This window comes from Tachyglossus aculeatus, chromosome X1 (assembly GCF_015852505.1).
Source record: "Tachyglossus aculeatus isolate mTacAcu1 chromosome X1, mTacAcu1.pri, whole genome shotgun sequence".
Taxonomy (NCBI): Eukaryota; Metazoa; Chordata; class Mammalia; order Monotremata; family Tachyglossidae; genus Tachyglossus; species Tachyglossus aculeatus.
Genome location: NC_052101.1, coordinates 84533739 through 84555194, shown reverse-complemented (window position 1 = coordinate 84555194; position 21456 = coordinate 84533739). Strand labels below are relative to the sequence as shown.

General features: G+C 58.7%; 2 protein-coding genes and 1 non-coding gene across 3 annotated transcripts; 1 reads left to right on the top strand and 2 right to left on the bottom strand.

Annotated features, from left to right (window-relative positions):
* Window positions 1-238: 238 nt before the first annotated feature.
* Window positions 239-9835, bottom strand: ELMO3 (engulfment and cell motility 3). The gene is made up of 21 exons (XM_038740728.1): window positions 9824-9835; window positions 9393-9473; window positions 9155-9195; window positions 8742-8814; window positions 8405-8455; window positions 5870-6039; window positions 5589-5688; window positions 5289-5440; window positions 5091-5169; window positions 4856-4906; window positions 4534-4656; window positions 4227-4358; window positions 3860-3961; window positions 3660-3768; window positions 3297-3433; window positions 2963-3126; window positions 2519-2631; window positions 2285-2389; window positions 1922-2004; window positions 1469-1558; window positions 239-1194 (listed from the first exon to the last, which is right to left on the bottom strand). Exons 2-21 carry the CDS (start codon window positions 9468-9470, stop codon window positions 982-984), a joined length of 2166 nt encoding a protein of 721 aa, XP_038596656.1. The 5' UTR covers window positions 9471-9473; window positions 9824-9835; the 3' UTR covers window positions 239-981.
* Window positions 9836-11204: 1369 nt separating this feature from the next.
* On the bottom strand, window positions 11205-21420 carry E2F4 (E2F transcription factor 4). Its single transcript, XM_038740726.1, is given in 11 exon segments — window positions 11205-11469; window positions 11471-11499; window positions 11765-11809; window positions 12619-12666; window positions 14107-14259; window positions 14636-14924; window positions 16560-16621; window positions 19966-20009; window positions 20568-20729; window positions 20954-21063; window positions 21277-21420. Coding segments are annotated over 11 exon segments (1170 nt in total). The 5' UTR covers window positions 21418-21420; the 3' UTR covers window positions 11205-11382.
* LOC119920056 lies at window positions 15082-15220 on the top strand. Its single transcript, XR_005447825.1, has one exon. It is a non-coding gene; the product is annotated as a small nucleolar RNA SNORA7 (small nucleolar RNA).
* Window positions 21421-21456: the final 36 nt, after the last annotated feature.

The following is a 21456-nucleotide window of genomic DNA, read 5'->3' as shown; positions in this document are numbered from 1 at the left end:
TGGACCCCTGATGCCTGAACCGCCTGACACACACATGCCCCCTGCCACCCCCGCCCAGCCTCCTGTTTAGAGGTTCCCCACATGGGGACCTGGGGTATTTAGATCATTTTCCTCTCCACTGCCCCCACCAGCCCACATGCGCACACCCCCCACCATGCCCCAATCAGGGGAAACACTTGGAAACAAAGTTCCACGTTCAACACTTTTTCAAAATGAAATCTTCATTCACACACTCCCAAGCCTTCAGATCAGTTCTAGAGGAGGCAGGGATGACGGAAAGGCAAGTTGTCCTATCAGGTGGTCCCAAAGCTAACTGTAGCTAAGGGGCTTAGCTGCTTCCACTCCATGAGATGAAGTCGGATAAGCATCGCCTCACGTCACTCCAGGGCCCCAGCCCCCTGTTGGGTGTGACATACACTTTCTTGGGGGCAGGACCCCTAAATCTCTGCCCTTCGCAGAACCGAGACCCCAAGAGAGGAGGTTTCAGAAGCAGAGAAGTGGCTTGAATCCGGACAGACACCCTGACGCTCACTGCAACGCTGGCCCCACCGTGGGCCACACGCCTCTCCCTCCGCAGAGCCACGCAAGCCCTCCTAGCAATCCCCTCCATCTCGCCTGAGGTCCTCCTGAACATGACAACACTTGCGTTCAGACTCTTTTGCACAGAGGTGTAGGTGTGTGTGTTCATGCTCACACACGTGCGTGCGCCCTGGGCACACACCTCTTTATTCCTGAGCTAGAAGCCTCTGTATCCGGGTAGCAGCATCCCCCACGGTGAGGCACCGACCTTGAGCTCTTGTGGGTTAGGGGGCAGAGGAGCCCCTATTATGATTACTACAGTCAAATCAAGCCATCGCCCTCCACCAATGAATTCCCCTCATTCTCCCTGGCATATGCAGCCCAGTGGGGCCATAAGACAAGGGCAGTATCAGGGGAGACCTTGGGGTCTCTGTTCCTTTCCCCGCTCTCCACCCATCCCCCTTAAGGCTCGGCCACGCCGGAGTCACAGCAGAAGTTGAAGTTGCTGGGTGGTGGAGGCACGGGGGGCGGCCTGTCTGGGATGGGCACGGCTTCCAGTTCCAGCAGCTGCAGCTTCGTCTCCATGGCCAGGAGCAACTCCAGGTCCATTCGCGTCTGCTCGCTACCCATGGGGCCACCCAGCAGGGCACTGAGCCCGTCCGTCCAAAGGTGGAACTGTGGAGTCAGGGCTAGGTTGAGAGAGGGGCCTGGAGGCCCCCAGAATCTCCCCCTGCTTCATCCTCTGCCTGCCCACTTGCTGTTCTTGCCTAACCCGTCTGCCTCTCCTGCCCCCAACGCCCTGGCTTTCAACCCTACTTGGTGCCATTCTCTCCCCTTCCAGACCCAAGGCTCTTCCCACTTGCCCAGAATGCACCTGCAATGAGGGGCTAACAGCCCCAAGTCCCGCCAACCGACCCCCCTCTCCCACTCAGCTGGGCCTGGAGCTCACCTCACGCTTGGAGGGAGCGATGAAATTGAGATGGGCTGTCTCCTCCTCCCCCTGGTCATAGCTGACAGAGAAGGCTAGTTCCCAGACATCCTGCAGGGAGCACAGGGGACTGCAGTCAGGTGAGGCCCCGGGGGGTGGGGTGTCATGAAGGGTGGGAGGAGGGATCCCAGCTGAGGTTGGTCTGGCAGGGAATGGGTGGAAAGGTGGAATCAGGGGACCCACCAAAGGGGTGCTACTGAAATGGCATTTAGAAGGGAGTGGAGACCAAGAAGCTGGGGCTCCAGACAGACAGACAGACAGACAGACAGATCTCGACCCAGTCTGTCCTGGGAGGAGAGAGTGAAGGCTGTCTACCCGTGGCCCTACCCTTTCCCATTCAGTGTCCCAGCTTGAGGGGACATTGGGACCCGTCAGGGGGGAGGGGCACACCCAGCCTCTCTGTCCCAAACTCACCTTGTTCTGCTTCCCGGAGCCCTTCTCCCGGACATGGGGACACTCCCTGCCCATGAGCAGTGCACGCATTTCTGCTACAGGGACTGTGGGAGATACAGGTTCCAATGAGGACCGCAAATCTCACTTAGGTGAAAGCTGGAAGAAGGGTGGGCGGGAGGGGGAGGGAGAGGGAGAGAGGGAGAGAGGGAGAGAGAGCACGCATGCACGCACACACACACGTTGGAGTAGTGCAGGGAGAAGAGAGGGGAAAGGAAGGGAGGAGCTGAAGTCAGGGCAGTGGGAAGAAGCTTAATCCACCCCCGGTGGAAGGGCTGTTGGTCAAAGGAGGTAGGGGAATCTTGCCCCCGCCCCCTCGCCCCTCACGTTTTTCCGGTAGGCTCTCGGCAGGAGGCTGGCTCGAGCCCTCCTCCACGTCTCCATACTGTAACATCTTGTGATTGGGAGACAAGCAGCAGAACCAAAGTTTGTCTGGAGGAGCAGAGTCAGGAGGAGAGGAGATTAGCGAGCAGGCACTGACCTTCGCTGCCCCCTCTCCACTGACTCCTGACCCTCTCATTAAACCCTAACTTAACCCCACCCCATCCCCACCCTACTGACCCTGCCTCCTCCGGCTGCTGACTTTGCGGAAGAGCGTCCCCTCACAAAGCCGCAGCAACCGCTGCTGACGGATCAGCTCCAGGAGATCTGGCTTCAGCTTTTCACGCAGCTCCCTGGATGGACGAGGAGGTAGGGAGGTGGGGCTCAGTAGATCCAGGGGGACAGAAGGATAAGGCAATCCACCGATGTGGAAGGATGGGGAGGGGAGGCCCTCAGAGTACAAAGCAATGAGGTGTTGACATGGGAGGGGCTCTCAGGGGGCACAAGGGGAAAAAGAACACTTGGTGGGGACCTCTGGGAGTAGGAGATGCCGGGGCAGGGGAGGGTGCTTGGCAGATAGGAAGGCGACAGGGCGGGGGGGACTGACCTCCTCCCTCCTAGCACCCTGTGGGATCCCCTCCTGCCCCAGCCTTTTCTACCTTCCCACCCGCCACTTGAGCTCACAGGATGGGTGGGGCCAGCGTGCCCTCCTGGCTGAGTCTCTCTGTCTGCCGCAGCCGTAGCACCTCCCCGTAGCTCAGGGTGTTCACCTTGGAGCGGAACAGCTCCAGCGAGCTCGGCCTCTGAGCCAGCACCCGACTCAGCTGCTCTCGCACCACCTGCAGCACCTGCCCTGGGCACAGGCCCCCTCAATTCCTCGGTGCCAGCCCCAAAGGCACGGTGCCTGGGCCTGCCACCTTTAGTGTCAGCTTTCCCCTGGGGTACGGCAGCCCCTGACACGCAAGGAGCCGCCCGCCCCAATTCACCCTCCGCCCCTAGGCCTCTCCCGACTCCCCACCTTGTCAAAGTCCTCCTGGGTGGCTCGCATCTCCTTCCAGGTCTTGTTAAGCAGCTGGATGCAGACACAGAACAGTTCGTGGAAGCTGTGATCCTGCCCAAAGAACAGCGGGGAGAAGTCCTGGGCTGTCTCTGAATCTAAAGGGGCCAAAGAGACCGAGATGGATCAGTGTAGGCAGAGAAACGGACCCACCGCCCCAAGACTTGGGGGAAGGGACCAGGACAGGTACCTCAGGACCGTGGTTCCCATCCCAGCTCTCAGGACACAGACAAACAGAAATGGGGTGAAGGGGTCACTCTGGGGCCTGAGGAAAATGGGGGCCCCAACCCTAGTGGGGAAGTTCAGGTGCACACTCCCACTCACAGGGCTCCCCGACATGCAGCAGGTCACACAGCAATGCAGTCAACTGGATACTGCTCCGGGCAAAGGGGCATTCGTGTTTGTCCTCCCGGCTGCTGTTCTCCAGCACAAACTGGAAAAGAATCACAGCCTCCAGCCCCCCTCTCCCTCCTCTGGCCCCTCCCCGGCACTCCAGGGGCCCAAGAGATTGGGGTGGTACTGACCCGGCTGTAGGCATTAGGCGCGTGGCGGGCAAAGTAGAGCATGTTGTCCAGGGCAAGCAGACCAGGGGGGACACGTTCCAGATCCTGAGCAGGATTGCTGTTCTGGTTGGGGAGAGGAAGGTCAGGGCCCATTGCAGAGGCAGCCAGATCTCAACAGGGAAGCCTGCGGTGAGGGAGGCTCGGAGCTATAAGTGAGCACGGGCACGACAGGATCGAAGAAGAGCCTGGGGAGGGTACTTAGAGGTAAAATGTACAGAGTGGTAAGTGGGAGGCAGGGAGGAGAGGAACTGGAGGAAGGAGGAAGGGGGGGACCCCAGCACAGGGTGGGTGTGTGTAGCAGGGGAGGAGCGAGGGCGGGGAGACTCACAGAAAAGCCCAGTTTGCGGAACTCGCGAGCACAGAGGGACTGTCGGCGCTCGGTATTGAGTCCCCCCGTGGAGGACCCCCCATCTGGCTCAAATGCAGCCAGGCGCAGGGACTGAAGCTGCTCTCGCTGCTCCTAGGAGAGGGGTTGGGAAGGTCAGGGCGACAGTTCAGGAGCCTCCCTCCCTCCCACCCTGAGAGCCCAGCCCGAAGGGTGAAAATCTCTGAGCCCCTGGCCGCAGATCCTACTCTGTCTCTCCCCCATCCCCTGCCCCCTGCCCAGGGGCCCACCCCCACCCTCCTGGTCCCACCTGGCTGAAGGGATCGATAGGCGTCTGCATGCGTGGCTTCAACACCTCCAGACTCAGAGCCTGCAGCACGTACAAGTGATGGGCCATCTCTGCCCCCAGGGGTGCCGCACTGTGGATGATATTCTGGGTGGGGACAGACAGGGCGGTCCACCTTGGTCAGGTCTCCAGCCCAGGCTTCAGGAACCGGACTCAGATGAGGGATGACTCAGGGTTAGGCAGGGCTGGGCGGTGAAGAGAATAGGGTTGGGTGTGGTGCTCAAAAGGGTCAGGTGCCTCCATCTGGGTCCTCCTGCTTCCCCTCCTCCCAGGCCCTGGCTCCCACCTTGTGGATGTACAGGCGTAGGTTCTTCTGCCACAGGTTGTCCAGCATGATCTAGGGGGCAGATGGGGATTGGGTCACGGAGGCTGGGGAACTGAGGCCTCCACCCCAACAGGATCCCTGAGACGCTGTCTCCCGGGGGCCGGTGTTCTGCTCCCAGCCCTGCCCCATCCTCATCCCCTGCCCCCCGCCCCATTCTCCCACCTGCTCCCACCCCCTCATCCATCTAGACCCTCACCTTGCGCTCAGGGACGGTGACCCCCAGCAGCAGTGCCGTGAGCAGTGCCATGGCCTTGGTCTGCAGCTGCTGGTTCATCCTGAGAACAGGGATGGACAGTCATGACCAGAGACTCACTTGACTCTGTGCCCCCAGCCACCCTAGCTGAACCTTCTCTGGCTCCGCTCTCCCTCCCGACTCCCGGAATAGGGCTCTTACACCTGCAGGTGGATGAGCAGTCTATCCACAGGGATCTCGTTCTTGACTATCTGGCCCAGTACAGAGCTGTTCAGAACCACATTCTCCAGCAACCCCAATGCCAACTGCTGCACGGATGCATCCATTAGGTTCATATTCACATAGGTAGTCACCTAGGGGAGAAGCCAGGCGAAGGGCAGAAAAGGGACATGAGGGGTGGAATGGAAAGGTGAAAATTAGAGGTGGGAGTCAGGGCTGGGGGTGGGGATGGGGAGCCTCTCCCCAACTCCTGCTCTTCACACCTCCCCGCAACCCCCATACCTTCCTGACCAAGGACCGGCTGAGCGTCTCCCAGGACACCACGCCATGCTCCATGAGCTCTGAGAAGGCCCGCAGCGCCAGAGCCAGCACTTCACCCAGGCTGACACACAGAAGAAATCACACCCAAAATCAGAGAAGCTCCACACCCTGTGCTCACACCCCATCCACCCCACCCCACCGGCTGTTGAGACCCCCCCCCCCCACCCCACCACTACCGGGAGGAGTCCCAGCTGCCTCCATCCTCACTCGCCACCCCTGCTCCCATCCCAGTCCTTGCTCACTCGTCACCATCCTCCACGATGAGTTCAAGCTCCTGCAGCCCGTTCCGACTGATGAACTCCCGGGCAAAGGTGAGGTCGGGGGCCAGGGCTGCAAGTCGCCGCAGTAGCGGGCGCCGCCCCTCCTGGCCTCCAGCCCGCAGCCCACCCAGCAGCTGTTCCACCTCCTGCTCCTGGAACGAGAGCGGGGGTGGAGGCCCAGAGCGGTGGAGACGTCGGAACCGGCAGGAATAGCCCCTTTGGTGCAGAGGGACGTTCCACTGGCTAGATCAGAGACTGGAAGAGACTTTCTATTCTGGGGGCCCTCGGCAGGGTGGGGTGGGAGCGGCTCAGAATCAGAAACCTTTACGCGGGACACCCCGGCATGAATATTTGAGCAGGGGAGGAGAGGCTGACTTTGAGCCAAGGAACGATAATAATGATGACTAACTGGGGGGGTTTATTAAGCGCTTACTCTGTGCCATTCATTCACTCATTCAGTCGTATTTATTGAGCGCTTACTGTGTGCAGAGCACTGTACTAAGCGCTTGGGAAGTACAAGTCGGCAACACATATAGACGGTCCCTACCCAACAGCGGGCTCACAGCCTAGAAGGGGGAGACAGACAACAAAACATCTTAACAAAATAAAATAAATAGAATAAATATGTACAAATAAAATAGAGTAATAAATACATACAAACATATATACACATATATAGGTGCTGTGGGGAGGGGAAGGAGGTAAGGTGGGGGTGGGGAGGGGGAGGAGGGGGAGAAGAAGGAGGGGGCTCAGTCTGGGAAGGCCTCCTGGAGGAGGTGAGCTCTCAGTAGGGCTTTGAAGGGAGGAAGAGAGCTAGCTTGGTGGATGTGCGGAGGGAGGGCATTCCAGGCCAGGGGGATGATGTGGGCCGGGGGTCGACGGCGGGACAGGCGAGAACGAGGCACGGTGAGGAGATTAGCGGCAGAGGAGCGGAGGGTGCGGGCCTGGCTGTAGAATGAGAGAAGGGAGGTGAGGTAGGAGGGGGCGAGGTGATGGAGAGCCTTGAAGCCGAGGGTGAGAAGTTTTTGCCTGATGCATAGGTTGACTGGTAGCCACTGGAGATTTTTGAGGAGGGGAGTAACATGCCCAGAGCTTTTCTGCACAAAGATGATCCGAACAGCGGCGTGAAGTATGGATTGAAGTGGGGAGAGACAGGAGGATGGGAGACTGGAGAGGAGGCTGATGCCGTGATCCAGTTGGGATAGGATGAGAGATTGAACGAGCAGGGTAGCGGTTTGGATGGAGAGGAAAGGGCGGATCTTGGCGATGTTGCGGAGGTGAGACCGGCAGGTTTTGGTGATGGATTGGATGTGAGGGGTGAACGAGAGAGCGGAGTCGAGGATGACACCAAGGTTGCGGGCTTGTGAGATGGGAAGGATGGTAGTGCCGTCAACAGTGATGGGAAAGTCAGGGAGAGGGCAGGGTTTGGGAGGGAAGATAAGGAGTTCAGTGTTGGACATGTTGAGTTTTAGATGGCGGGCAGACATCCAGATGGAGATGTCCTGAAGGCAGGAGGAGATGCGAGCCTGGAGGGAGGGAGAGAGAGCAGGGGCAGAGATGTAGATGTGGGTGTCATCAGCGTAGAGATGATAGTTGAAGCCGTGGGAGCGAATGAGTTCACCTAGGGAGTGAGTGTAGATAGAGAACAGAAGGGGACCAAGAACTGACCCTTGAGGAACCCTTACAGTAAGGGGACGGGAGGGGGAGGAGGAGCCCGCAAAAGAGACTGAGAATGAACGGCCGGAGGGATAAGAGGAGAACCAGGAGAGGACAGAGTCTGTGAAGCCAAGCACTGTACTAAGCACTGGGGACGATACCAGATCATCAGGTCCCGCATGGGGCTCACAGTCAAAGTAGGAAGGAGAGCAGGTATTGAATCCTCATTTTGCCAATGAGGGAACTGAGGCCCAGAGAAGCTAAGTGACTTGCCCAAGGTCCCACAGCAGGTAAGTGGCGGAGCCAGGATTAGAACCCAGGCCCGGGCTCTTTCCACTAGGCCACGCTGCTTTTCTCTGTAAGCTCCTCTGCTTCCAAATGTCCCTCTTCTAACCGATTCCAAGCAGTTCCCTGTTTGCCCCAAGCTCTGAGTAAGTCAGGGGCTACTCTGGAGAGCCAGATGCAGCCCAGGGACCCACCCAGATGGAACCTGACCCACCAGGATTTCTCCCAGGAGCCCAGAAGCCGGGGGGAAGTGGGTGACAATCTGCCCCCTGCATGTGGGGGAGGTGGCAAGAAGTGGAGAGAGCCAAGTGGAAAGGCCCCGCTGGGGGAGGTAGTGGGGTTGGAGTTTTAGAATGGACAAGGTTGTCCATACCAGAGTGTTGCTGAGGCAAAAGAAAAGCAGAGTGTCCCAGGGAGGGGCTGAGACAGAGGGAGGAGCAGGAAGCAGTGAGTGTACATGGCAGGGAGGGGAGCGGAGCTCTGTGCCGGAGGGAGCTAGGACAGAAAGGGAGGGAGAAGCAGGAGAAAGAGGGGAGGGGAGGGGATGCAATGGGATGATGGTGGGAGGGGCCTTACCGGGGAAGGCCTGAGGCAGAGGATACTCCCGTTCTTGATCTCCCCTCGGTTCTGGGGGCAGACAGAGCTGGGGTGAGGGTAGGTGGCAGACTGGGCCAGGTTCGGCCCCCACCAAAGGAAAAATAAGGGCAACTAGAGCTGTCATGCCCAAGGTTGCCTCCCACCCTCTGGTCAGAGTACTGGGGATCCGGAGGGGAAGGGACTTCCGGTTTCAATACTGTAGCACTGAGATGAGGACAGAAGGGATGGGGGCGAGATAAGTGGCGGCCGGGCTATGGGATGGGGGACAAAGTGCAGGATCAGGGGGTGCCTGAAAGGTTGGGAATAGGGTCCTCACGTTCTCCGTGATGTAGCGCCGGTGGCCATCGGCATGCTGCAGGGCATAGTGCTCCCAATCACTCAGGTTCCACCTGCCAGGGGAAGAGGGGAACGAGGGAGACACACTCAGACTGGCTGCCCTACCCCCACCTACTTACTGCCCCACCATCCCTCTCCCTGTGTCATTCACTCAACCGTATTTATTGAGCGCTTACTGTGTGCAGAGCACTGTACTAAGCGCTTGGGAAGTACAAGTCGGCAACACATAGAGACGGTCCCTACCCAACAACGGGCTCCCAGTCTAGAAGGGGGAGACAAACAACAAAACAAGTAGACAGGTGTCAATACCGTCAGAATAAATAGAATTATAGCTATATACACATTAACAAAATAAATAAAACAGTAGATATGTACTGTGTCCCCGCCACTCACACGGCGCACAGCTCCTTCAGGACTGCAGTCAGGGGCTTGGCCTGGAAACACAAGGGCGAGTCACCAGGATCCCCAAATCTCCTTCCCCTGGGACTTGGGGGGCAGCAGGGTGGCCAGGGTGGGGGGGAGGAGGAGGGAGGGGGGCGGCCTGGTCTGGGCCGGCGCTGTTGGGGGCTGGAGAAGGTTTGGCGAAGGTGTGGGGAGGGGGGCCAAGAGAACAGGGAGGAAGGGGGAGTACCTGGTCCAGCTCGATGAGCTGCGGGATGGCCCCCTCCAGCTGGATGGCGATTTTCACTATATCTCGGGGGGGCGCCATGGTCTGCAGCGGGGACACGGTCGGGGGCACTCAGGGAGGAGGACGGCCGGGCACGGGGGGGGGGGGGGGGGGGGGGGGGGGAGGAAACCGGGACGGGACGGGACGAGGCGGGGCACCGGCGGCCACATTCCTCGGGCGAGCACCGACAGGTCTCAACCTCCCGGCCGCGTCGGGACCCAAGGGGCCCGGGGCCAGGCGAGATGTCAGAGCCCCCCCCCCCCCCAATATGCGGGGGGTGACGGCGGACTCTACCAACCTGCTTCGGGAGAAGCCCGCTTCCCCCTTAACACTTGGAGAAGGTGAGAGGAAGAGAGAGAGAGTTGCGGCCCGGTCCTGCCCTCCCCCGAACTCACCGGCAACGCCGCGCTCCCGGTTCTCCCAGTGTTTCCCTAGGGAGCGGCCGAGCAGTTCCGGGTAGGAATCCCGAGGGAGGGAAGGGAGGGAGGGAGGGAGGGCCTGGAGGCCCCACCCCCCAACAACCTGGCCGGGCCCCGCCCCTGCCCACGGGATCGGCTGGCCTGGAGGCCGCGCAACCCGACGAGTTCACGATGCCCATCTTTGAAGGTAGCCCGGGGAGGCCAGGGTAGGGGACAAAGGGAGTGGGCCGCTGGCCCGGGGCTGTCGGTATCCCGGTCTTCACTTCCAACGCGGGGTCTCCTGAGCAGAAGCTGGAAGGCTGGCTCTGGCTGTCTTGCAGGAGGTCCTCCCGGCGTACGCAAAAAACTTCGGCCTCGTTCATAAAGTCAGGAGCCCCTGCTCCCTCCCAGCCCAGAATTAACAGCGGTGGAGATGCCTCAGCTGTCCTCAAGCTAAAAGCCGGCGACGACCCTTCCCTCTCCCGCCACCCTTTAAAAGAGGGGGTGGGGGCGGAAGGAAAGACTTGGTGACTACGACAGGGCTCTGAAAGGCTTTTTATTCACTCAACGCTGTACAAATAATACAGGCAAATTCCTTTTGCTGCAAAAAGTATAAAAATAATCTTTATATAGGAATCCACATTCCTGTAAATCTCTCCTAAATATTTTCTCCAAACATCATCTAACTGATGGCAAATAGCAAACGAGGGTGCTAAAGACAATATGCACAGGGACTCCAGTGCTCCAGCTCTGAACGAGGCCTATAGAGTGGTGGGGGCTGGGGGGGGGGGGGGGGGCAGCTCAAGGCTGGGGCCTGCCCCTGGGGAGGACATGAGAGCGGGGGGACCACAGGGAACCAAAGTAGCAATAGTGGCTCTAGGTGGGGGGCAGGGGGAGGTGCGGGGCGAGAGCCCTCCTCCAGCAGTGGGTCACCCTGAATGTGCAGGGCTGTGCCCACTGACCTCAGCCCTTTCAAGCAAGTGGCCGGGTCCGAGGGTAGCCCGGCCCCAAACCCTGTACCTCCCTTTACTTAAGATGCTCCTGAGGCTGGGAGTGAATGGGTAAGACTTCAGGCCCTCCCGGGCAACAGCACAGGCCCCAGGACGGTGTCCTTTCTACATCCCTGCCCAAGACTTGGGTACTTGGAGACTGGTACGAGAGGTGTAGAGCCACCCTAACTGGGGGTGCCATGCACCTGGCCCTAGGAAGCCCAAAGAGGTATGTGGCAAAGACTTTGGCTACAGGGAGGAAAGGGGAGGGGGCAGGGGTGGAAGAGCTGGATTTGGACCTAGGCCCTGGAAGAAAACAAAAGGGCCCAAGCCAGAGGGGAAGACAGATCTGTACCCTAAATGTGCAATGAGGGAGGGAAACCCAATGAGGGAGGGAAAGGAGAGGTCAGAGGACCTGCTGAGCTGGCATCAGTCTGTGACTCTGGTTTCAGGCCCTTCAGTGTAGCCAGCCGGGGTGGGAGGTTGGGGGAGGCACAGGCTGGGTAGGGGGTGGGCCCTTTCTCCAGGTCAAACAGTTTGTGCTCACGCAGCCCCAGCAGGCTGGAGTCAGAGGTTGAGGACGGGCACATCGAAGAGGTCGCAGACCCCCTCATTCTCATCTAGGTTGTAGACATAGTCGTGGTCTCCGGGGGGGCGGGGAGAGGCGGAGCAGAGGAGCAAATACTAAGGGAGAGAGTTTGGGGGAGGGGGAGGGAGGAGCGGGGGGAACCACGTCACACTGCAGGGACCTCCACAACATGGCTCACCCTGGTTTTGGCCTGGGAGCAGCACCCAACCCTTCCGCCCCCGGGGGTCCCCAAGGACCCATTCTTGGTGAAATTGTCCCTGAGGGCACCTGCCCAAGAGGAGCCTGGGGTCTCCCATGGGACTAACTCCTCCAACCCCTTCTCTAATGCAGAGACTCATCCCCTCCCTGCTTGCTACCCACCTTCTGAGGACATCAGTTCCTCCAGCAGATCAGAACTCATGCATTCTGCAGAAACAAAGCGAGGTCAGAGAAGCCTTGGGCAGGGAGCAGGGCCCATGACTTCTGGCCTGTGGCACCCCCACCCCCTCCACCCCGGGGGGAAGGGATGTTGGGGAGACCCCTCCACGGTCACTGCCCCTCTCCTGTTCCCATTTCTACATGGTTCTGGGCCCAGTGCAACCCTGAGTTTGCCCAGAAACTCAGGTCCCACGGTCCAAGTGATGGCCACGGCCCCTGCTCCGGGAAGCCCCAAGATGGCTCCTTCAGCATTCCCAAGAGCTCAGAATGTCAAGGCCGAAAGGAAGCGGGGCTGTTACCACGCAATGAGCCCAAGTGGAGCTGGAGGTGATATCTCAGACCCCCTTGCCGAGGATCGAGGCACACAGCTCTGGACTCAGGAACCTACCTGTTGTGGGTACGGAGGAGTGACGAGGAGAGGTAGATGTGTGTGAGTTCATTAAAACCACGGTGGGGTGGGGTGGGATGGAGGTGATGGACAGACCACGATTCAAGGTGTTTTAAAAAATGGGATATACAAGGCACTACCGCACTCACTGCCCAGCTGTGCAGGGCTAGGTTGACTCTCACATGGAGAGGGGCTGGCATTGCCCAGTTTTCTCTGCCAGTCACCACCTGAGCCGATGTAAGGCAAGAGTGGAGTAATCAGGGGCCTGATCCAAGTCTTCCTCCTAGAGAGAGGAGGCCCCGATCCCAGTGGAATTGATGAGGGGGTGGGACCCGGCCCTCAGGTTCTGAATCAGCCAGGGCCGTTCAACTCGGAGGATGGGTGGGAATAGGTGAGCTGGCTGGCCTACCTCTGGTTGGATCAAACATCTCCGACAGCTCTTTGGGGAGTTCCAGTACTGAAAGCACAGGGACATCACTGTCAGCGCTCAGGCCCAAGCCAGAGGGGGGTGGGGGCAGGGGGGTGTCCTCTGGCCCACCTCTGGCCTCATGCCCCACCTTCAGCCCAAAATCTGCAGTTCCACCTTGCTCCCTCCACTTTCAGCCTCAGTCCAAACTCTCCCACCCCATTAGATCGCTACATCCTCCCCACTGCCTCTTTCCAACTCCACCATCCCCGGAATCCAGCAGGCAGCACCTCCCTCTCTCTAACCAGGCCCCCTAGCTTATCAGGATCTAGTCCCAAACCATACCCTTCTGAATTTAGAGTCGCACTCTCCCCCCACCCCACCCTGTCCTCGATACCCTTCAACGTCTCTTGCTACCAACGTAGACTGTAAGCTCCTTGTGGACAGGGAACGTGTCTACCGACTCTGTCGTACCGTAGTGTCCCGAGTGCTCAGTATAGGGCTCTGCACACAGTAAGCACTCAATAAATACCATTAATTCCACCCATCTGTGCTGGGGCTTTGACTAGGAATCAAAGTCGGCGGTGACAGCTGACGGCCTCCCGGTAGGGCCCCCCCCACCCATCCTACCGGGCCGGGGAGGGTGGGGAAGAGAACGGGACGGGACAGGGCACGTCCTTCCAGGTGCCTTGGTCTCAGCCCCTATTTTCTAGCAGCCACATTGGCATTTGGGCTGCTCCAAACCTAAGGCATAAGAGCGTAAGACACTCTCCCCCAGAAACATCCTCCTCTGCCCCACCCTGTTTCACCCTGGAGCAAGGCCCACCAGGTGACTCGCAAGGCCAGACACAGTAATTGCATCCCCTACCCCTCCCCTTTCTCCTACCCTCCTGCAGGTTGAGGGAGGGTTCGGGGAGCAGGATCTTGATACCCTGAGCCAGCCAACCGGCAGCCAGCCACCCCCTCACCCAGCTCTGAACACAGCTCACTGCTGCGCCAGCCCTCCCTGGCTCCCCACGATGTGGAGGCATGGCTCATTCCCCGGGCTTGTGCAGCACACCGTGCTCCTATAACCACCCAGAGTCCGACCGTCTGGGGGTACGTGAGGCTCATCACTCTTGGCGGGAAGCAACCAGACGAATCCCTAGCCTTTCTCCAGCCCACCTCTCTTTCTCGGGGCTTTGCTTTGGCTGGTTTTTCATTCCCCAACAGGTCTGGGGAGCGGAGAGACTGTCCCCATGGGGTGGTAGAGCAAATTAATACTCAGTAGGTGAATGCCCCGCCACGGGAGCAGCATCAACGCCCACTCCCTGCACCCGCCCCAGCTGGGCCTTCGCTCTGACCTTCTCAGAAGGTCCCAGGGTCCCTGTGCAAGGATTCTGCTCCCCTTCAGTAAGTCTGGCTCCCGAGAGCTGACATTATTCCAGCCACGGCCGGGGGGGAGACAGAGGGCCCCCAGCACGGTCCCATCCCCATTTGAGGGGTACTCACTGTCTGTGGGATCCGGTTTGATAGGTTCAAAGGAGGTAGATGGGTGGGGCAGGGCAGAGCTGCTGTCCAGTGAGGCAGACGATTCCAAAGGCTGCGGATCCAGAGGGGTGAGTGTGCTCCCATCCTTGGCATCGGCCCCGGAGCCGCTGCACTCTGCAAAAACACACACACACACACACGTATGTCAGTTTAGGGACAGGAGTCGCTCTACTGGGGTGAGTCAGATCCCTGCTCCCCAAAAAGTAACCCCTCTCCAGGGAAAGGAAGAGCTTCTATAGGATGAAACCCAAAGGGCCCACTGCTCCTTTCTGGCTTCCTCAGCTTGCCGCCCCACCCTTGGTCAACACCCCTGACCCAACTCCCTCATAATAATACTCATAATTGTGATATATGTTAAGCGCTATGTGCCAGGCACTGTACTAAGCGCTGGGGTGGATTACAGGCAAATTGGGTTGGACAAAGTCCCTGTCCCACGTGGGGCTCACATTCTCATCCATGCTGGCTGCCACCCCAGCCCACAGTGCCTCACCTGTGCCCGCTGTCGCTTGGCCAGCAGCACCGTGGACCTGGGTGCTGGTGGCCGTGGGGGTGGAGGGCCGGGCGCCACCGGGAACTGCAGCCTCCTGATCTGGGGGGATGGCCGGCTGGGGTGGGGGGGAAGGGACGGCCACAGGCTGGCACTGGACGAGGTCATCTGGGGGGGGCACGGGCACCACGACAGGTGGGGAGCTCCAGGCATCCTTGTTGACCAGTAGCACTTCAATGGGCCCAGTGGTGCTCTTCAAGTGGATCTGATATTTCTTCTGCCCATTCGGGCCCTAAAGGAGCAGTTCCAACAGGGTTACCTGGGGCCCAGGGGAGAATGGTAGGGCCCTGCCTCTAGGACAGGGGCAGGCAAATCAGCCAGAGGAAAGGTGACCATTTACAATTAATAATAATTATGGTATTTGTTAAGCACTTACTACATGCCAAGCTCCCCTCTCAGGGTCGCATCTGGAGAGTTTCCAGTACTCTACCAGTCTCGGCTACGGGCGGGAGAGTCAAGCAGTGGCCTATCCATTCCATTCCTAGCTTTGACAGTGGCTAGGGAGTGGGAAGGCAACCTGCTTTAAGTCAAAACTCACCTGTGCTGGGCAGCAGCGGCAGGGGACAGAGTCGAGGGCAGAGACTCTCAAGTTTACGGCGCGGAAGGAGGCGATGGTAAACCACTTCCGTATTTTTACGGAGAAAACTCTACGGATACACTACCAGAACGACTGCAGATGGAGGTGGGGCGTTCTGGGAGCGATGTGTCATTGGCATCGCTATGGGTCAGAGACAACTCGATGGCATAAGACAAAAAAAAAAAAAGCCAAGCACTAGGGTTGATAGAAGATCATCAGGTCCCATATGGGGCTCATAGTCGAAGTAGGAAGAACAGGTATTGAACCCTCATTCTGCAGATGAAGGAATTGAGGCCCAGAGAAGTGACTTACCCAAGGTTCCACAGCAGGTAAGTGGTGGAGTCGGGATTAGAACCCAGGCCCGGGCTCGTTCCACTAGGCCACACTGCTTCTCTAGAAACTCCTCTGCTTCCAAATACCCTTCTTCTAACTGGTTCCAAGCAGTTTCTTGGTTGCCCCAAGCTCTGAGTAAATCAGGGGCTACACTGGAGAGCCAGGTGCAGCCCAGAGAGCCACCCAAACGGAACCTGACCCACCAGGATTTCTCCCAGGAGCCCGGGGGTGGGGGTTAAGATCTGACCCTGCACGAGCGGGAGGTAGTGGGGTTGGTGTTTCAGAAGGGCCTAGGTTCCCTTGAGGTCCACAAAGGGCTGCACGTATCATTCCCCCAGCCACCATGGAAAGAAGAGGGAGTCCTGGGGTGGGGCGCGCGGCCTCTTTCACCGATGATGATTCCTCCCTGATTCTAAGCCAGCGGCAGAGGCGCTACCACAGCAAACAGATTAGGGCCATATTCCGCCCAACCCTCCTCCAGGATAACCAACCCCAAGAGTTCCAAGATCTCTTGGCTCTACCCCTAATCTCACCGGTAGCCCTGGCAGTTCCTCCTCCTCCTCGTGACGGGAGGGGAGGGAGCTGTGTTCCAGTACCAATTCTTTTTGAAGATGATGATAATAATGATAATGACGATGGTATTTGTTAAGCGCTTACTATGGGCCAAGCACTGTTCTAAGCGCTAAGCACTGTTCTATGAAGATGAGGGTATTTGTGAAGCGCTTACTACGTGCCAAGCAGTGTTCTCAGCGCTGGGGTAGATACAAGGTAATCAGGTTGTCCCACGTGGGGCTCAGTCTTAATCCCCATTTTACTGATGAGGTAACTGAGGTGCAGAGAAGTGACTTGCCCCAAGTCACACAGTTGACAAGTGGCAGAGCCACTTTTCCTGCCCCACCCTGCTCCTGGCTTATCAAGACGGGCAGCTGGCTCCCTCCCCAACCCCCAAGCACCCACCTCCGGGATGGGCACCTCCAAGCTGGTCCCCAATGGGGCTCGGATAGCCAGAAGCGTGTCTCCTGGAAAACAAGCAGAAAGTGACCGCTGCTCTGCAGAGAGCAGAGTCACAAACAGGATCGCCCTCTGCCACAGGAACTTCCCTCCGCCCTGGCTCCCGCGCACTTGTCCGGGCCAGACTACCGCCGGGGCGGGCGACCCTCGGCCTCCTTCCGGGAACGGCCCCACGGGTTTCCTCCACAGCCTGGTACGTGGCCGGACAGGCCGTCTCATAACCTCGGATGTGGAGGGGGTGGGCAACCCAGAAGCTTGGAGTGGCAGAGACTAGCTGTTCAGAGACTCAAACCAGGGACCGCTCTGACCAGTGGCTCATGTGCCCATCTGATTAACAGGGTGCTAGGAGCCCTTGGACGCTCAGAACTGGGCCAGGTGCTGCTTGGCACCCAGCCCCCGCCCTAGCATTCTACCTCTCCTCGACAGAACGGGAGATTGTTCACCCCGACATCCCAGGGACCAACAGAGTCCAAGGCCACAGGAATGGGGCCCAAACATGGGCGACCCCTGTTTCAGGATGGTACGAAGGTTGGGGGCGGGGGGAAAAAAAGAGGTGTCCTCGGGCCCCTGTGCTGAGGGCACAAACCTGTCCCCACCCCAAACATTTCACACCTGCATGGCCTAAACTGAGCCCCAGGAGTGCAGACCCCTACCCAGTCCAGAGCCATGCTGGGGCCCGGTCTCAGCCTTGCAATGCTTTTCTGGGGAGGAGAGAAGCTTTCACATGCAGGCCAGCCCACAGTTTTCACTCCCGGTTAGAAGCCCAAAATGGGGGAGCACAGCCTGGCTTGAGGGTTGTCCCTAGGGCCCTCCCAATCCATTTAAACTTAAAGGTGGGGAGTCTGCCCTTGTAATCTTCCCTGCCACCACCTCCATCGATATGGTGCAGCAGTAGAGCACCCAGGAGACCGCAAAGCCTCTCTTTGCCAGACTCAGTGCTCTCTAGGCAGCTCTGGACCAGAGTCGCCAGTGCTCCCGGTGGGGTACGGAGGAGGCGGCGAGTGTTCTTGCCTCTCCCAGTGACACTCCAGGCGGCTCCGGGCCCCGTGACATGGGGTGGGGTGGGGGGGGGGAAGCTCCACCCCACTGCCTGAGGGACAGGGATTGGGTCTGACCCGATTCTCTAGTACCGACCCCAGCGCTTAGTCCAACGCTAGGCACTGCTCTCTCCCAAGTGCTTAAACCAGTGCTCTGCACACAGTAAGCGCTCAATAAATACTGTAGAGTGACTGGCGCATGGTGAACACTCAATACCACCATTCTTATTTCCCTACAGCACTCCCAGCCCCTCCCAATCAAGAAGCCAATCAATCTAGAGGGAGAGAAACTGAGGCCCAGAGGGGTCTCGACGGCCCGAGAGCAATTGGGGAAGGTGGAGGAAAAGGGTTCTATCCAGCAGACAACACTCATCTGCCCTCCCCATTGCTCTGACTAGCTCAACTTCCCTTTTCTTGGCTTCTTTTCCCATCCTTCAAGCCAGAGCAGACCTCAAAGGTAGGTGACGTGATAATCACTGATAAAACCAAACGGCATAGAGATAACAGGTCCACATTGCCTTAAGATACCCAAACCAAGAATAAGTGAGCCCAAAGCCAGGCCATCCCCATCCTTTGGCAGGTTTATATTTGTGAAAATACTTTTTACTGCAGCTTCAATCGCACCACTCCACCCATGGGTGTGTCTAGGCCAATGTTCTTTCTTGCAGGCCTAGAAGTGGGGGGGGGGGGGGGGGGGGGGAGCTGAGCATGTGGGCCCCCAGATTCCCATGTTTGTCCATCCCCCTTGGAACTCCCCAAGCAGGTGATTAACTGTAGGGACTTTAACAACCTATCTTAATACTAATAAAAATGATGGCATTTGTTATGCACTTACTATGTGCAAAGCACTGTTCTAAGCACTGGGGAGGATACAAGGTGATCAGATTGTCCCACGTGGGGCTCTCAATCGTCATCCCCATTTTAAAGATGAGGTAACTGAGGCCCAGAGAAGTTAAGTGACCTGCCCAAAGTCACACAGCTGACAATCTGCAGAGCTGGGATTTGAACCCATGACCTCTGACTCCCAAGCCCGGGCTCTTTCCATTGAGCCACACTGCTTCTCTATCTTGACTCCTCTGCATCGGCCTCCTCACTGATCTCCTTATCTCCAGTCAATACTTCACTGCTACCTGGTTCACTTCTCCAAAACATCATTCTGTGCACATCGGCCCACTCCTCTAGTACCTCCAACAGTCAATCACCCATCTCCGCATCCAGCAGGAACTCGCGTCCATCAGCTTTAAAGCATGCAATCAACTCGCCCCCTTCCTGTCCCACTACAACCCGGCCTGCACACTTCACTCCTCAAACCCCAACACACTGTGCCTTGCTCTCATCTCTCTCAGCATCACCCTCTCGCCCACACCCTCCCTGGAACCCTCTCCCCCCATCACGGACCATCACTGTCCCAATCTTCAAAGCACTTCTGAAATCGTATCTCCTCCAGGAAGCATTGGCCGACTAACCTCTCATCTCTCCACACCCTCCCCCCCATGGTGCCTATGGATGTTCATGCTGCCCCCAAAGCTTCTCGGTTGCTTCTCCTACCTGTAAAGTCATTTTAATGCCCACCTCCCCCACTAGATTGCAAGCTCCTTGGAGGGAGGGATAGGGTCTACTTACTCCCCAAGTGCTTAGTACAGTGCTCGACCCCAAGCAGATGCTCCATAATCCCACTGACTGATTGATGAGGGGCAAGAGGAAGGAAGCCTCCCCTCTCCCGGGAGGTAGGTCTGCCCAACGACTAGGTGCCGCCACCACCCCTGCCAGCCTGGTCCCCTGGAGCTTTCACGGGGGGGGTCCCTTTCACCCCACAGTCCCCACCCCATCTCTTCTCCTCAGCTTCACTGACCTGAGCTGTGGCACCAGGCTCTGTTCCCAGAGAGCCCTGCGGAATCCCGTCGCCTCTGCGGCACTAGCCGATCACCACCGCTTCCGACTTTCTGCCGTACATTAATTCTGCCCACTCTGGGGATTGCCTTGTGCCACTAAGATGAATGTCTAGGAGCCCGTTTTCACTGGTCCCACCTCCAAGCCTGCTCTGGCAAACTGACATTCAGCCTGGGAGGCATGCACAAGGATGGCATTTTATAGGGGTCGGGGGGGGGGGGCATGCTGGACTTCAGGCCTACAGTGGCGATCCAACCCTTTTCATTTCTTTCATGCTGAGTTGCAGTAACCAGGACTTCACTGTTAGCAGGCTAATCCAGAATTGGCCAAAAAACCCCTCAACCTTGACCTGATGTTGACTTTGCCCTGTAGTACAGGACGGGTGGGACGTGGCCCAGTTCTCAGCTGCCTGAGACCCTTCTCACCTGAGAAGCACCTACAGATATCCTCGTGGGTCACATAGGCTAAGGTGCCGGGAGTTAAGGAGGAAGGCTTCCGGTGCCGCCCAGGAGGAATCGCATCCCCAGCGGCCGGAGACCGAACCCCTGGAGAGGGTCAGGGTCTGGGAAGCTGCACTTGACCAATCCGAGTCAGATCTCAACTCCTGGGACTAGGGAAGGGATGTGGCTGACCCACTCCTGGGATAGGGATGGATGGAGCAGTGGCCTCGAGAATCCACTTGGTTTGAGACGACTCTAAGAGAAGCAAGCTGAGTTTCAGAGGAATTCTAATAGGCAAAAGTCTCTTTCGGGCGGGGGCGCAGTCTACAGTCCGTCACAAGGTCCAAAGGACCCTGTGGGGGTTATCTTGGGCCAGAGGATAGCGCTATGTGGCCACGACGGCAGAGTGAACGACGTGGTGCTTGTGGGACGCCAGAGGTGCGGGGGGAAGGGCGAAGCCACGGAGCCAGAACGTGACGTGGGGAGCTACCGAGGGCCAGGAACAGGGGCTGCCCGTGCCAGGAGGGAAGTGGGTGCCCCGTTGGGGATGAGGGAGCTGTGGACACGGCGGGAACAGAAAAGGATATTGGTTGTTCTGCACATCTTCGGTAACGTTCCGGATGCTCTGCTGAACCCAGATCTTGTGCTGGTCCAGCTCCTGCTCCCTCTTCTGCAGGTCCTCGATCTCGGCCTTCAATTCGATGAGCTTGTCTGCGATCTCCCGGGTGTTACAGCCAGGCCCCACGCCCCTGCACGGGACCCGGGGTGAGGGAAGGGGGCTTCCCCGGGCCCCGCCAGCCCTTCAGACGGCCACGACGCGGACGTCCCCTTGCCTGGGGACCCCCCAACTTGAACCGGGGGCCCGGTTCACGCCGCCCCCTCCCCGAGAACTCACTCAGCCCAGTCCCCTAAGAATCCCTCACCCCGCCGCGGCTACCGGGGCTTCCCCCGGGGGAGCGGCGGCCTCACTCACTTCCACTGGATGCTGTTCTTTGACTTCTTCTCAATCAGTCCGATCCCTTCCAGCACATTGGTGATGTCGTAGATTCGTCGTTTCTGCCGCACGGCCAAGGTGTCCGCCGCCTGACCGGGGTGGGAAGCAGCCAGGCCTCCAGTCACCTGCCTCCCCGGCCCACTCAACCTCGCACTCAACCCCCACCCCTTCAGATGCCGGTTTCTCCACCTTCCTCTTCGACTCGCCGTTCCGGGGACCGAGTTTGCGCCCGGGCTTCCCCCGAACCCCTTTCCTCCCGCCCCCCCCAACCCCCCCCCCCCCCCCGGCCCGTGAAGTCGCACCAGCTTGAGGTCGAGCACCCCGTCCTTGGCCTCCTGCAGCAGAGACACGAACTTGGTGGTGAGCAGCCCTAAGCTCTTCTCATGGCGGCTGGGGGTCCCCGGCGGCGGGGGCGGCGGGGCCTGCGACCCGGGCTCCGCCATCGCGCCGAGCCGTCCGCCGCTCTCGCTTCCGCTCGGCGA

Excerpts from the sequence above, each read along its gene's own strand:
- ELMO3 (XM_038740728.1), bottom strand. The coding sequence starts at position 9,470 with ATGGCGCCCCCCCGAGATATAGTGAAAATCGCCATCCAGCTGGAGGGG. Across the intron at positions 4,359-4,533 it reads CTATCGATCCCTTCAGCCAG|GAGCAGCGAGAGCAGCTTCA; the intron begins GTGGGACCAGGA and ends CCCCTCTCCTAG. Across the intron at positions 1,559-1,921 it reads GCTCCGGGAAGCAGAACAAG|GATGTCTGGGAACTAGCCTT; the intron begins GTGAGTTTGGGA and ends TGCTCCCTGCAG.